This window comes from Dendrobates tinctorius, unplaced genomic scaffold (assembly GCF_039654945.1).
Source record: "Dendrobates tinctorius isolate UK_male_01 unplaced genomic scaffold, ASM3965494v1 ptg000139l, whole genome shotgun sequence".
Lineage (NCBI taxonomy): Eukaryota > Metazoa > Chordata > Amphibia > Anura > Dendrobatidae > Dendrobates > Dendrobates tinctorius.
Window position 1 is genome coordinate 12,739,997 of NW_027361807.1, and position 15,358 is coordinate 12,755,354.

General features: G+C 46.3%; 1 protein-coding gene across 4 annotated transcripts in view; it reads right to left on the reverse strand.

Moving 5' to 3' along the window:
• Window positions 1–15,358, reverse strand: part of NR1H4 (nuclear receptor subfamily 1 group H member 4) — a 319,951-nt gene that overhangs the window by 193,623 nt on the left and 110,970 nt on the right. The window contains exon 1 of one of the 4 annotated variants that reach the window (XM_073545038.1): window positions 1,797–1,958. The exons of the other annotated variants lie outside the window; for them this stretch is intronic. Within the exon in view, the coding sequence (XP_073401139.1) occupies window positions 1,797–1,827 (31 nt within the window). The 5' untranslated portion in view covers window positions 1,828–1,958. Of the gene's footprint in view, window positions 1–1,796; window positions 1,959–15,358 lie in introns of those variants that run through there. 4 annotated transcript variants of the gene reach the window in all.

The window sequence follows — 15,358 nt, forward strand, 5'->3', positions numbered from 1 at the left end:
AGCCCTATAACAGAATATTAATATTAGGTCGACGTCACACTGCTGTTGAATACGGGCAAGTGCTATGCGAGAAAACATCACATAGCCCTCGGACCAGTGTTAATCTATGGGGCAGCTCCCATCACTATTTATTTTCTCAGGTGTATTCAATGTGCGTGTAAAATCGCTGCATGCTGTGATTGGCACCGAGACTCGCCAGTGCAATCCTATGGGTGCGAGAAAAACTTGGACGCCACACAGACCATCCATCTAGTTTGCAACAAATGCGCACATGTTTCCTCATTTCAGCCCATTGAGCAATTTAATTCAATGGGGAAAGTTAGTGAGAAATGTAAAGCCATACGCATGTCATATAGATGCCATATGGATACATGGGTGGGAGAAAATCGCATTATCGCGTTGCAAACGCATTACACACACATGACCATACGGAGAACACTTGTGCAACTCTCGGCAGGGAGACTCAGACCGATTTTCCATATGTTTAGTTTGACCCCGGCCTTATAGTGTCATCAGATGGAACAAGTGCCTGCGAAAATGTATTATTGGGGTCAACCAAAAAAGGGGTGAATTCTATATTTCTTTTAGTGCACATAATAACTCCCAATATGCTTTTGGTGCATGTACACAGGTCAATTCCACACCATTAAGCTGGTGCTATTTGACTATATATGTCATATGGAACTTGTTTACTGGCCTGTTATCACAAGCTGACAGTCAATGGTGGCAAGAGAAATGATCTGATGTCAATACGATTGTTGTGTCCCCAATCGGTATGTCATCGGCAAAACATAGCCGGTTCACAGGGGGTGATGTGTGCTGCAGATTGCATGACTTTATTGCCGGCCTATACAATCTAGACGTCTGATGGACCACATGTTTATACGGTTCGGATAATCAGGAACAAACATTGCTACAAATTGTCGTTTGCCGATTACTCGTCTTAATGCTCCATTAGACTGATTCTGACTGGCGAAACATGCGGAGACTTCTTGTGTTACTGGGAGAGCACTGTGGTATTATCTAATAATATATATACATTAACACATACGTCAGCTTGTACGTATACATATCCCACTGGATCTGATTCTTGATTATTAAATATGTAACATAGGCGCACCAAATGATTTGACATGACCTTTTATATTTTTTTGAAAAATAACTATTTTTATAGAACTAAAGTGTAAAATAAAATAATATAAACACATACATGTCTTCTCATACTGTCTTTCATGTAACCCATGAAATTACAAGGCATAAGGGGCTCACATAAGAATCAGCAGCCGTAAACTGTAGCTCCAAAACTAGTGTCCCGAGCAAACAATAGTTATTTAGTGGACATACAAACTTTAATAAAATCTCCAGTACATTATAATGTCCATAGTTTACACAGGGATCAGGTAAGTTCTCAAAGATCACAAACTATTTCAGCAATATGTAAAAGCTGCTATATGGAAGACAACGATGAGAGATCGACGTACTATTACCGTAATTACCACAAAAATTAGAGATTAATCCCGTGTTTAAGAATTTGACATTTTATGCAGTGTGCATTACAAGACCTTCAGCTACCATGTAACATGCTTCCTGCTCAGTGGTTTGCATCGTGTAGAAGACGTGTTACGGTTGTGAGTATCTATATTTCCCCATACTTGTAAAACAAGAATTTCTCGCACGCTGTATACAAGTAGTATATACTGTATCAGGCCCTTTCCTACTGATGACGCTGTACATTGTGTCCTAAGTAGTTAGGTGGCATGCAAGGCCTACAAAAACGCACATAAAACCAGACCTACCTTTTGTCTTGCTCATTCTCACCATTTCCATCGTGTGCTCTGAAAACCAATGTTCTTGGAATATTTCCTATTGTTTACAGTACAGATCTGTTAAATGTGGTGTTTGTTGCCCTTGCATTCTACATTACGCTGAAAATCCGAGTTTGCTTCTATATCTCACATGCTAAGGTGTGACAGAACAGAGGTTAAATGGAGATTACTCATTAACCCACTTGAACTACAGCGAATCATAAATGCTTATGTCTACCGATTTAAAGTAGCAGAATGTTCAGGAGTCACGACTTGTTTTAACTAAATTCCCACTTTAGAGATAATTTTGCTCCGTCATAGAACACATTAGAAGTGGTTTTTTTTTTTCTAGCAAGAAATAAGGTGAATAAGGACGACCTACCGGCAGCTTCATATAGTCTTCTACTTGGTTACACAATCTGCACCATGTAATGGTTTATTGTGAGTTGTTTTCTGTGCTTACCAATTACTCTGAGACCTATGGGCCTGCTGACCTGACAGTTTTATAACCTTCAAAATCCCATCAAAAACTGCTTCAAATTCTCCTTAACCCCTTCATGACATGGCGATTTTCATTTTTTTTTCTTCGTTTAAGTTTTTTCTTCCCCCTCTTCCAAGAGCTATAAAGTTTTTATTTTTCTGTCCACATATCCGTATGAGGGCTTGTTTTTTTTGTGCGATGAGTTGTACTTTTGAATGACACCATTCATTCTACCAAATTCCAAGTGCACTGAAATTGCAAAAAAAGTGCAATTCCACAACTGTTTTTTTTTCTATCTCCTATACTAACTATGGTCCAAGTACCCAAATACCAAACATTTATAGTTTTTTTTTATTTACCGTATTTTGGGGATTATAAGACGCACCCCAAATTTTGAGGAGAAAAATAGGAAAAAAAGTTTTTCTTTTAATAAAATGGTGGTGCTACTTATTAATCCATGCGTCTTATTGCTTACCGGGGGGTGGTGGCTGCAGTGAAGCGGGGTCCCAGGGTCATGGCTGGAGGAGGCAAGAGTGGAGCCTTGCTGCAGGCCACAGGCTGGGATGAGGGGATGTTCGGATGTGCAGCGCGCCGGTGTGAGTGTTTGATGCTGCGGGTGTCCAGTGCTGCTGCGGGGGCTCTGCCAACATTTTGTGAAAGGCCAGAGCCCCCGCAGTTCCATGGTTTCCTATGCGGTGGACTCTGGGAAAATGGCCGCCAGTAGTGGTGCATGTGTGGCGCCCCTGAGGGTTCAGTCACCATAGAGGTACTGCACCTCCTCCTGAGGTGTAGTATCCTACTACCCAGGTAAGATGGTATCACCTGACCAGACTCCAGCACCTACATCCAGCACAGACACCTTAAAACAGCAGAGCACCCTTTATGGCAGCTGCTTTGGTTCATGAAGGGTGCTTTGTGGTGGGTGGAGCTTAGAAACACTAGAGGGGAAATCTGACAGGACGTTAGGTCAGTTCCCCACAGGGGGAAACAGGGAGAAGACCTCTCTGTGCAGTTCACCTTTGGGGGGAAGGATGGAGAGAGGATGTGTTTACAGCAGCTCCCTGTCAGCTGGAGCTGTTGGCAAGGAAAGAGGAAGAAAGAAGAATCAATTGTTCAGAAGGAAGATAGATAAGAACGGAACGTGAGGACGAGAGAGACAGGGTACTAGGGCTAGTGCAGAGCCCTTTCCTAAGTTTAATGCACCAAGGCAGGGCGCCAGTATCCGACGCTGTGTGTGATACTAATGATTCTACAGCAGAAACCAGAGGAATAGAAGTTGTGACCACTTTATTCCCACCCAAGACTCGAAGACATAGTGGCAACATGTGTGAGGCGGGACATGATTGTATGGAGTCCTTGAAGCAGGCTACAGCCACCTGTCATACAAGTGGAGTTTAAGTAACATCAAGAAGGAGGAACTTGAGTGTAATTCAGAACTGCAAGTACTTCAGATTAGCGCTAGAAAGGAGACGTTCAGAACAGGCACACGAAAGGGAGTGCTGGAAGGGTTAATTCCATCTGCCTGGGAGTCGGCTGAGCCCCTGACCTGGAAGCTGCAGCATTGAAGCGAGCACCTATCTGTGCCAGAACCGTGAGTAAAAGAATTGGAACTGCACTCAGCTGTGTCATTGTCTTCTTCTTGCAACCCACTCAGCACTGCTACATCTCTGTGCCTAACACTACACCATCTACCTCAACATCTACTATAACTACAGCTCTACCTGTGGGGAGCTATTACATCTTTGCTGTGCCACACCATCTGTCCCAGAGGATCTGCACTGCAGCATCGGCTTAACACCTTCCTTGCTGAGTACAACAGGTGGCGTCACGAACTACCTACCTATAAACTCTATTTCATTCCACCTATTTTACATGGATGTCCAGGGCCATGGACTGGGTCACCGCCACCGTGACACATCGCTTTGAGACACCGGCCCGCTACCGAGTAACCCCACAGCCCTGGGGGGTGATCCATTTTTGGCGTCACAAACAGGATTACGAAGCCCGGTGCCACCGGGTCTTGTGTGCCGAAGATTTGATTGATTTGGGAAATGCTAAGCCTGAAATGTGCAAAGGAATCGATTTATTGGACTGTGAGTTGAACTGTGATTTTGACTGTAAAGATGGCCGCCATGGCGGTGAAGTAAGGTGTGCCTTCGTGGGCGGCACCCAAGAAAGAGTGCGAAACGACATGAACCTCCCCTGCCTGTACTTCTATGCTACTGCATCATGGCCGACCCAGAGAGGGGTCCGGATCTTATCCTGGTATGGCGGCAAAGGAAAAAGGCGCCGCCCCTTGGGGGTGGAAAGAAACCCCACGGTGGGAAACATAACGGAAGAGAAGCCACAGTATCAGGAGGTCATGATGGAGAGCAGCGGCAGGAGGCCTGTGGAGCACAGCGGAAAGGAGTCAGCGTCTCCCAGCTCCAGGGAATCAGGCCCTGGACGCCCACCATGTCTCAACCTGTTGCAGCTGGAGGAGGAAATAGCGGAGCTGCACAGGAAACTCCAGGACAAGCAGGCTCTGTTGGAACAACGCCGCCAGGCTGCCCAGGAAGAGTCCGCCATCTTGGTACCCTCACCACCGGTACCGACAGTCACCCCTCAGGTACCTTCACCACCGGTACCACCCTACACTACTCCGGTACCACCATCATCGGTACCCGCTGCCCCGCCAGTCTCCCCATCACCGGAGGTAGAAGAAGACCACGGCCACGGAGGAGCAGGTACGTCCGACGCCCCTGGGACATGGCAGGCTCTGCTAGGCCCCATTGGAAGGGCACCAACCCCAAAATCCAGTCAGGTTGTCTTAGATGTAGCCTGGGACTGGAGATTGGCACCCAAGGGGGCATCCTAGAACCTGCTCCTATACCCACGCTACCGTCCACCACGTGCGACAGGCCGGCACTCCTCATGGAACAAGTGGAGGAGTTGCGTCATCCATTCCAGGACGCTAAGCTGACGGCAATGGAAAAGTGGAAAATGTTCCTGCAGAAAGGAGAGCATTTAGTGGAGTCGCGTCCCCTCCGGCAACCTCTGATGTCGATGGAGGAGAAGACTGATAACAGGATGACACCATTGGCAAGTGCGGCTGCAGCATCAACAGCCTGCTCATTATTCCCTTTGGTACCACCAGCTGTAATATCGGTACCCACGGCATTATGTACAACTGCAGTTCAATGCAACCCCAAAGTGCGTGAGGAAGCTACCCAAACCTTGGTGGCAGAACCTGAGCAATTGATGGTAATGGGTGTTACCATGCATCATGGATTTCCTCTGCCAGGGATTCGCCAGCATCGCAAGCTACCATGCAAGAGACCAAACCCTGATGCTTAAGACAATGCTAATCAGGAAGACTGAATTGAACGGACTTCTCCAGTCGGTCTTTTTGTGTACAACCCAGGAGGGTTTTACAAGTTCCATAATGTTGTTTCTATCAAAGTGAACAGTACACTTTTGAAAATCTTGAAAATAGCTAACCCCAGGTGGGTTTTGGCAAAAATGTTCCTTTTATATAGAACTGTGGAGATCATGTGGGATGCCCTCACACCCAGGGCTGTAGGGTACTCGGTACTCGGCCCGGTGAATCTCAATGGAAGTTGTCACAGTAGCTGTGACCCGGCCCGTGGCCCTGGGCGCCCATTGTAAATGTTCAGTGTGAATGAATAAGTCGTGACTCCACCTGTGGTGTTCGGCAATGTAGATGTTAGGCCGACGCTGCAGACAGATCCTCTGGGACAGATGGTGTGGTGCAGCAGTGATGGTATAGCCCTCCACAGGCAGGGCTGTAGTCCCAGGGCAGAGTAGATATGGTGACACTTAGATGGTGTAGTGTCAGGCTCAGGGGAGGTAGCAGTGCCAGGCAGGTTGACGCAGGAATAAGTGGAGGACACCAGGGCACCTAGTACTGAGTTAACACTGGAGTTCCTCCTGTCTGATGTTTCTATGAACTCTACTTGTACAGAAGACAGCTGTAGCTTGCTTCGGGGACTCCTTGCTACTAAGTCCCGGCTCACTATCCAGTTGCTGTTGTGCCCCCAAGTCTTGTGTGGGAATAAAGTGGTCACTACTTCTATTCCTCCGGTGTCTGCTGCAGGACCATTAGTATCCGTACAACCTCGGGGACCGGGCCCCGGCCTTGCGCTTAGAACTTCTAGGAAGGGTTCTCTTCTCACCCACGTCCTCTGTTCTCTTTTACTCCTCACGTTCCGTACTAATCCTTTCTTTCTATGTTGCTCTCTCTTTCTCGTGCCAGCAGACCCAGATCACTGGGATCTGCTGCAGCACTTCCATCCATCTATCCCTCTCTCTAGGGATCTTCTTCTCTCTCCAACTCTCTCACCAGCTACTCACTCACTCACTTAAACTCTTCCCGCTCCTTGAAATGTAATCTAACTCCACCCACCTCCCAGCACGTTTCGTGTTCCAAGCAGGGAGCCACCAATGGGTGCTTTGCTATACTCCAAGCAGGGAGCCGCCGAAGGTGCTTTTCTGCACTACTTTGTGGTGTGGGGTGCAGGTGTTGGAGCGTGGTCAGGAGTCTCCACCTTACCTGGATGGTGGGATACCACACCTCAGGAGGAGGTGCAGTACCTCTGTGGCGACTGAGCCTCAGGGGCGCCACACATGAACATTGAGTGATCCGGACACTCCATTTGTATATAGTTAGCGCCTATTAAGGTGCTCCCTCTTGGTTTTACTTAGGTAATAATAATAATAATAATAATCTTTATTTATATAGCGCCAACATATTCCGCAGCGCTTTACAGTTTAAAGTTTAGGTCTTTAGGAAAGATAAGGACTCATCATTTCACAAAATTCACAGACCTGAACAAAAACCTGTTGGGTGTGGCCGAAGACAGGGTCTAAGCGGCGAGACCAGCATGTCCTGCAGCCCACCCAGGACCACCGTTGGAGGTTTTGAGCTGGTCCTCCACAAAGAAAATGGACACTTGAAGATAACCCGGCTGGGAGAATATCTGTCATTTTTCATTGATCATTGCAGTCTTTGAAAAATTAAAGTGTTATTATAATTGTAAAATCTGCTAAGTATAGAATGTTTAATAAGTGTAGGATTTTTTATAACAAATACCTTTTACCGGAGGATATATATAACTGGTTAACTAAGAATGTTTGTAGCAGTGGCGAACCTTAGTTTGGCGGTTGTCACTAGAGAATTTAGAGAATAGCACTTTATTGATAATGCCTTATAGGCAAAATAGGAATGTTTTGATATATGTGTATTATTGTATAAGATAGAATTATAGCATTGAATAAAATTTTTGAAGTGCCTTTTTGTAGGAAGTAACAAAGAAGGGTATTGTTACAGGGACTAAGAATGTCCAGACCTCGTGGCGAACCTGATAGGCAAAAGCGGTTGCCCCAGTAGCACTTTGACAATGTAACATAATATAAGATAGTATTAGGACATAGGTTGTTATTATTAATATGTTCAGTAACGTTCAAGCAGTAGTCCTCTCCTTAAGAGAAGATGTTTTCTACTGTTAATTTAAAAAGCAGAATTTTGTATGTTCCAGTAACATATTGTATTCTCATTTGTTTTCAGCCCGCGGACGTGCTGCGGTTAACGGGGGGGTATGTGGCGCCCCTGAGGGTTCAGTCGCCACAGAGGTACTGCACCTCCTCCTGAGGTGTAGTATCCCACTACCCAGGTAAGATGGTAACACCTGACCAGACTCCAGGACCTACATCCAACACAGACACCTTAGAACAGCAGAGCACCCTTTATGGCAGCTGCTTTGGTTCATGAAGGGTGCTGGGTGGTGGGTGGAGCTTAGAAACACTAGAGGGGAAAGTTGACAAGAAGCTAGGTCAGTTCCCCGCAGGGGGAAGCAGGGAGAAGACCTCTCTGTGCAGTTCACCTTCGGGGGGGAAGGATGGAGAGAGAACGTGTTTGCAGCAGCTCCCTGTGAGCTGGAGCTGTTAGCAAGGAAAGAGGAAGAAAGAAGAATCAGTTGTTCAGAAAGAAGATATATAAGAACAGAATGTGAGGAGGAGAGAGACTGGGGACTGGGCTAGTGCAGAGCCCTTTCCTGTTTAATGCGCCAAGGCCGGGCGCCGGTATCCGAGGCTGTGTGTGATACTAATGTTCCTACAGCAGAAACCGGAGGAATAGAAGTTGTGACCGCTTTATTCCCACCCAAGACTCGAAGACACAGTGGCAACGTGTGTGAGCCGGGACATGATTGTATGGAGTCCCCGAAACAGGTACTGCAGCGTCAGCTTAACACCTTCTTTGCTGAGTATCACAGGTGGCGTCACGAACTACCTACCTATAAACTCTATTTCATTCCACCTATTTTAAATGGACGCCCAGGGCCACAGACCGGGTCACCGCCACCGTGACACATCCCTTTGAGATACCGGCCCAGTACCGAGTTACCCCACAGCCCTGGGGTGGTGATCCACATGCGCCAATGGAAATCTCGGCACCAAGATCTTGGGAGATGAGATCTTTAATTTATTCTCTGAATTGGCACCCAGATACACATGCAGATCACGTCCATTGAAGTTAAACTGAGTTATTCTATGGATGTTCAGCAACATTAAAATGAGCATCAATTATAAAATTCATATTTTCCTTGGTTTGAACTGGCTTGATTATGGTGTTGTCTACAATACGTCCCCAAAAGTAAATCTTCCTTAAGTTTATTATTATTATTTAGCGGCCTTTGGCTTGGTCTCGAGCTATAGCGACTTGATGGATGAACCATCTGTAGGAAGATCGATCTGGAGCAAGCCTAGATAGGTCCACGAGGGTCTTCTCTGCCATTATATTGATTGTATCGAGCCATCAAATTGCTGGTATTCCACTTTGCCTTTGTTCCTTCTATTGTTCTGACCATGATACAATGATTGCTCTCTTCGTATGTGTCCAAAGTAAGCAAATCGTAGCTTGGTGATTCTTGCTTCTAGTGACATGTCTAGCTTACTTTGTTCCAAGATTGATTTGTTTGTTCTTTTTGCCACCCATGGTCTTGATAACATCCTTCTCCAGCACTACATTTCGAAGGCGTTAATTCTTCTGTCTTGTTTCTTTATTGTCTTCCTTAAGTTTCGATTATTGTTCACTGAGCTTTATCACTGTATTTGATATGTTTTTTTATGGTGTTAATATTTGGGCTTATATAGCTTAGAAAAAAGACGTCTCAGAAGAGATATCATTTATATGTATAAATATATGTGCGGTCAATACAAAAGACTGGCACATAACTTATTCCTTCCAAAGACCATAGTAAGGAACAGGGGGAATTCATTATAGGTGGAAGAAAGGAGATTCTGGGAGCTAAATAGGAAAGGATTCTTTACAGTTAGAGCAGTCTGAATGTGGAATGCCGACCACAAGAGGTAATAATGGCAGACACTATAACAGCTTTTAAAACAGGGCTGGATGATTCCTCAGTACACATTAAATTGTGATTTATTGTTAATTTAGTGATAAAAAGTACAATTGGTGGAGAACGGTTGAACTTGATGGACCTAGGTCTTTTGTCACCTATGCAACTATGTAATATATTTTGTTTTCTGTATACAGGTACATGGAAATCTGTCACCCTCCTTCTACCTATGACCATGCCTACATCTGCCCATAAATTTGCAAATTTTTTTAGAAAGAGTGGACTTTTTGCAAAATCCATAAAAATATTGATGAGTCTGAGATTTTATGTGCAGGTTATTGTGAATGCTATGATTTACAGTTGACAGAAAGTGCTTATAATTAGAGATGCACCGAAGAAACAGTTTGGAGAGATCAGCACAAATAGGGTCTTATCCGATGTGCAGTGATATAAAAAAATGGATTATACTCACCAGATGAAGCTATTGTTGTAGCGTGTATAAATATCCGCTACGGCAGATCTACGGGTCAGCTATAGATAGATGAAGGGGTTAATGTGGATACGGTCCGCGCTGCAGATAAATAGTAAATCCAAAGATGTTTCATATAGAGAATGGTGGTTTATTCAACGCGTTTCAAAGTCTTAAGCTCGATTCACACATAGCGACTTACCAGCGATCCCAACAATGATATCAAGGTGTCAGGATCGCTGGTAAGTCGCTATGTGATCGCTGGTGAGCTGTCACACAGACAGCTTCACCAGCGATGCCGAGCGCGCAGCATCGCTGTGTTCGTTAGCGCTGATGCCATCCCTGTAAAAAAATAGAATTAAAATAAAAAATATTGTTATTCTCACCTTCCGACGTCCCGCACAGCCATCCCGCCTCTCTCCACACTCCCGGTCCCAGTAATCCTTTGCGAGAATGACCGCGAGAATGTCACGGTCTCGAGGTAGCGCGACGTCTCGCGGTCATTCATGCAAAGGATCACTGGGACCGGGAACGTGGAGAGAGGCGGGATGGCTGCACAGGACGTCGGAAGGTGAGAATAACAATATATTTTTTTTTTATTATTTTTTACAGCTGATCGCTGGTCTCCCGCCTGTCACCCGCAGCGATGCCTGCTGGCCAGCTGGAGACCAGCGACAAAAAAAATGTCCAGAGGTTTCTTGCAGCGATCAGCGATACCGGCAGGGGGGCCGGTCGCTGATCGCTGTCACACACAGCGATCTCGCTGATGAGATCGCTGTTACATCACAAAAGTTGTGACTCAGCAGCGATCTCGCTAGCGAGATTGCTATGTGTGACTCCAGCTTTAATGATTATTAGGAAATACCACAAAAACACCACACGGAGGTATACAGTTCACTACAGCTCCCATCATCTAACACCTGCTACCGCTAATAACAGTGAGAACAGGAGCAGCGGATGGGAGTATTCATCAGCTGCTCCTGCGCTGTAAATAAATACCGTATATACTCGAGTATAAGCCGACCCGAGTATAAGCCGACCCCCTTAATTTTGCCACAAAAAACTGGGAAAACTTATTGACTCGAGTATAAGCCTAGGGTGGAAAATGCAGCAGCTACTGGTGAATTTAAAAAATAAAAATAGATACCAATAAAAGTAAAATTAATTGAGACATCAGTAGGTTAAATGTTTTTGAATATCCATATTGAATCAGGAGCCCCACATAATGTTCCATACAGTTCATGATAGCCCCATAAGATGCTCCATACAAAATACAACCCACATAATGCTGCACAAAGGTTAATAATGGCCCCATAAGATGCTCCATAGAATAATATGCCCCATATGCTGCTCCATAAAGGTTATGGCCCCATAAGATGTTCAATAGATTATGCCCCTATAAGATGCTCCATAGATTATGCCCCCATATGCTGCCCCCATAAGATGCTCCATAGATTATGCCCCTATATGCTGCCCCCATAAGATGCTCCATAGATTATGCCCCCATATGCTGCCACTGCTGCTGCATTTAAAAATAAAAAAATGACATACTCACCTCTCCGTCGCTGGGTGTCAGGTGCCGGTGTCACTGCTGGCACCTGATATATTCACCTGTCCTGTGTCCATGGCTGCTTGCTGCTGTCTGGAACGTCATCTGTCAGTGACGTTAAGACTGCAGGGAGCGCGGCGTGCACTAACCTGCATATTCATGAGTTTAATGTGCTGTACCATGTGACCGCTAAAGGAAGGAAGGGAGATCGTGGAGAAGCTGGGGGCTGAAGAGACAGTGCCAGGATGGGTAAGTATGACCTGACACTCCCGTCCCCTCTCCCCCTCCGACCCCCTGGTGTATATGACTCGAATATAAGCCGAGAGGGGGACTTTCAGCCCAAAAAAATGGGCTGAAAATCTCGGCTTATATTCGAGTATATAGGTAATTGTATTTTTGATAACCAGCCAGGTAAAACTCACAGCTGGGGGCTGCAACCCTCAGCTGTCTGCTTCAGCAAGGCTACTTATCAAGAATAGATGGGTCCCCACGCTGTTTTTTTAATTATTTAAATAATAGTCCCATCAGATGACACCAGTGATCGGAGATAAACTTTATACCTCACAGCTGACCACTCACGTTGTCATTTGACAGCGTGGGAACCGCGGCTCTCTGACTGGCAGAGATGATTTCATTGCCAATCAGAAGCGATGTTTGCTGCGCTGTCATCCACAAGACAGCACAACAAACACCCAGTGTTCGGGCAGCCGAACCCAAACAGTAACACAGACTTCCTGGTGAAGTCTGTGTTCGGGGTCTGAGCCCGAACAGTAGGTGTTTGGTACGGCCGCCGAACTTTACTGTTTGGGTTCGCATTAGTATCTGTGACTTTTTTTTTTTATGAGGGTATGTGCACACACTGCAGATTCACCTGCGGGTTTTTTCCCGCGGAACCGCAGGTAAAGTGACCTGCGGTTTTGCTGCGGTTTGGCCTACGGTTTTGCCCTGCGGTTTCACACCTTTACTATGTGAAAGGTGTGAAACCGCAGCAGAATCCGCAGAAACAATTGACATGCTGCGGAAAAAAAACCGCAGCTTTTCCGCAGGTAAAAAACCGCAGCGTGAGCACTGCGGTTTTGAAAACCCATAGGCTAACATGGTAAAGTACCATGTCTGCGGAACTGCTGCAGTTCTGCAGGGCCAAAACCGCAGCAAAACCGCAGCGTGTGCACATGGCCTAAGTTGTCTGGTTAGGCCTGTTTCACACTTCAGTTTTTCACCATCAGTCAAAATCCGCCAAAATTTCAAAATGGCGGATCCGCTCTTCTTGTGGCGGATCCGCCATTTTTTCCATTGGGATACATTAGTGGCGGATGGTCGTCCGTTGCGTCCAGTTTTTTGCATATCCGCGAGAATTGTGGCATCCACTGAGATCACGATTTTTTTCTCTGCAGATCCGGATTTTCCCTTTTAAACCCTGAATCTTATCTTATCTTGTCTGGTCGGTCTCTCTCTCTCTCTCTCTCCTCGCCTGCACCCGAGATCATCGCTCCTCCTCGCCTTCTCCCACAATGACTTCCCACATCCCGCGATGCTCCTCCTCGCCTACTCCCACTATGACTTCCCACATCCCGCGATGCTCCTCCTCGCCTGCTCCCGCGATGACTACCCACATCCCACGATGCTCCTCCTCGCCTGCTCCCGCGATGACTACCCACATCCCACGATGCTTCTCCTCGCCTGCTCCCGCGATGACTACCCACATCCCGCGATCCTCCTCCTCACCTGCTCCCGCGATGACTACTCGTATTCCGCAATGCTCCTCCTCGCCTGCTCCCGCGATGACTACCCACATCCCACGATCCTCCTCCTCGCCTGCTCCCGCGATGACTACTCATATTCCGCGATGCTCCTCCTCGCCTGCTCCAGCGATGACTACCTACATCCCGCGATGCTCCTCCTCGCCTGCTCCCGCGATGACTACCCACATCCCGCGATCCTCCTCCTCGCCTGCTCCCGCGATGACTACTCATATTCCGCGATGCTCCTCCTCGCCTGCTCCAGCGATGACTACCTACATCCCGCGATGCTCCTCCTCGCCTGCTCCCGCGATGACTACCCACATCCCGCGATGCTCCTCCTCGCCTGCTACCGCAATGACTACCCACATCCCGCGATGCTCCTCCACGCCTGCTCCCGCGATAACTACCCACATCCCGCGATGCTCCTCCTCGCCTGCTCCCGTGATGACTACCCACATCCCGCGATGCTCCTCCTCGCCTGCTCCCGCGATGACTACCCACATCCCGCGATGCTCCTCCTCGCCTGCTCCCGAGATGACTACCCACATCCCGCGATGCTCCTCCTCGCCTGCTCCCGCAATGACTACTCACATCCCGCGATGCTCCTTCTCGCCTGCTCCCGCGATGACTACCCACATCCCGCGATGCTCCTCCTCTCCTGCTCCCGCGATGACTACCCACATCGCTGGTATGAATTCCCAAGCATGGTTCCTTTAAATTTTTAACCTCGCCGGATCCGTACATCCGCCAATCCGTTGCCACACGTTCCTGTCTGTCCGCCTGCGGATCCGTTTTCCGCTATTTAGGCGGATTTAGACTGATAGGTAAAACAGAAGTGTGAAACAAGCCTTAGAATCCAAATAATAGGAGTATAGTATATAATACAATTCTAAATATTTAAGTTGTCAGGGAGCACATCTTGCATTTTCTGACATACCTATTGTTAAGTATTACCAAAGACAGTCCGCTATTGTGACTAGTATAACTGTTAGGCATGGCTCAAATCGCTTTCTTTTCCACGTACACAAAAAATGGTGTCTGAATAATCTCATATTCAGTTTGCCAAAAAGATTGTTGGTGGCAACAACAATAACTGAAATAAGCCAAATGTAAAATTTTACATGAATTTCAATTAAACAGTCAGAGAAAAAATCATAGATGTTCCAGCAGGGTTGCCAACCGTCCAGAAATTCCAGGACAGCTTGTAAAAATAGGGCACTCTTTTGCCCTGCTGTAAAAAAAAATTGAGGCGTCCATGATTTTTTTGAGGTAGAAGAAACTTATAATGATTGTTTTTTACTGTAATTATCATCATTTTACAGTAAATGTAGCTGACACCTAATCAGAATTATGGGTTGTAGAAATGGATCACTTATAATCATAAAGATTTATGATGGCTTTCCAATGTGTCCGTAAAAAACATTGACTGTCCATGATTTTTTGATCAGCTGTCCAGAAATAATGAAAAGACAAGTTGGCAATCCTGTTTTCCGGTGACACTAAATTCCTATTCTACAGCGCAGACCGTAGTTATATACTGTAACCCTAGTGCAGGTGATACTGATATGGTTCCAATGCTTCTGACCCCGGTGCCATGTTTCAGTAATGCAATGACATCCTTAGTGTCATGGCTACACAATAGTATCTGCAAGTGCCGACAGCTCGGGAGCCTGAGAGAGACGAGTAGATACTGGATACCTGGAGAGAGGCCTGGAGCTTCTGATCAGCATTAGGGTCACTGACCGAAATACAACATGATCTACTTCTAGTCTAGATTGCTGCATTTTCTTAGTGTTTCGTTTTGTGCTATGTTATAAATAAAACATTTTTACAAGTGAATGTGAAGGCATTTTCATTCCTATTACTTTTTAATTGATATTTTACATGTAAGTCCTCATACACACAGGCGCATTATGGATCTGCGTAGTATCCAGTGACGGATTGGGGTGCCAAG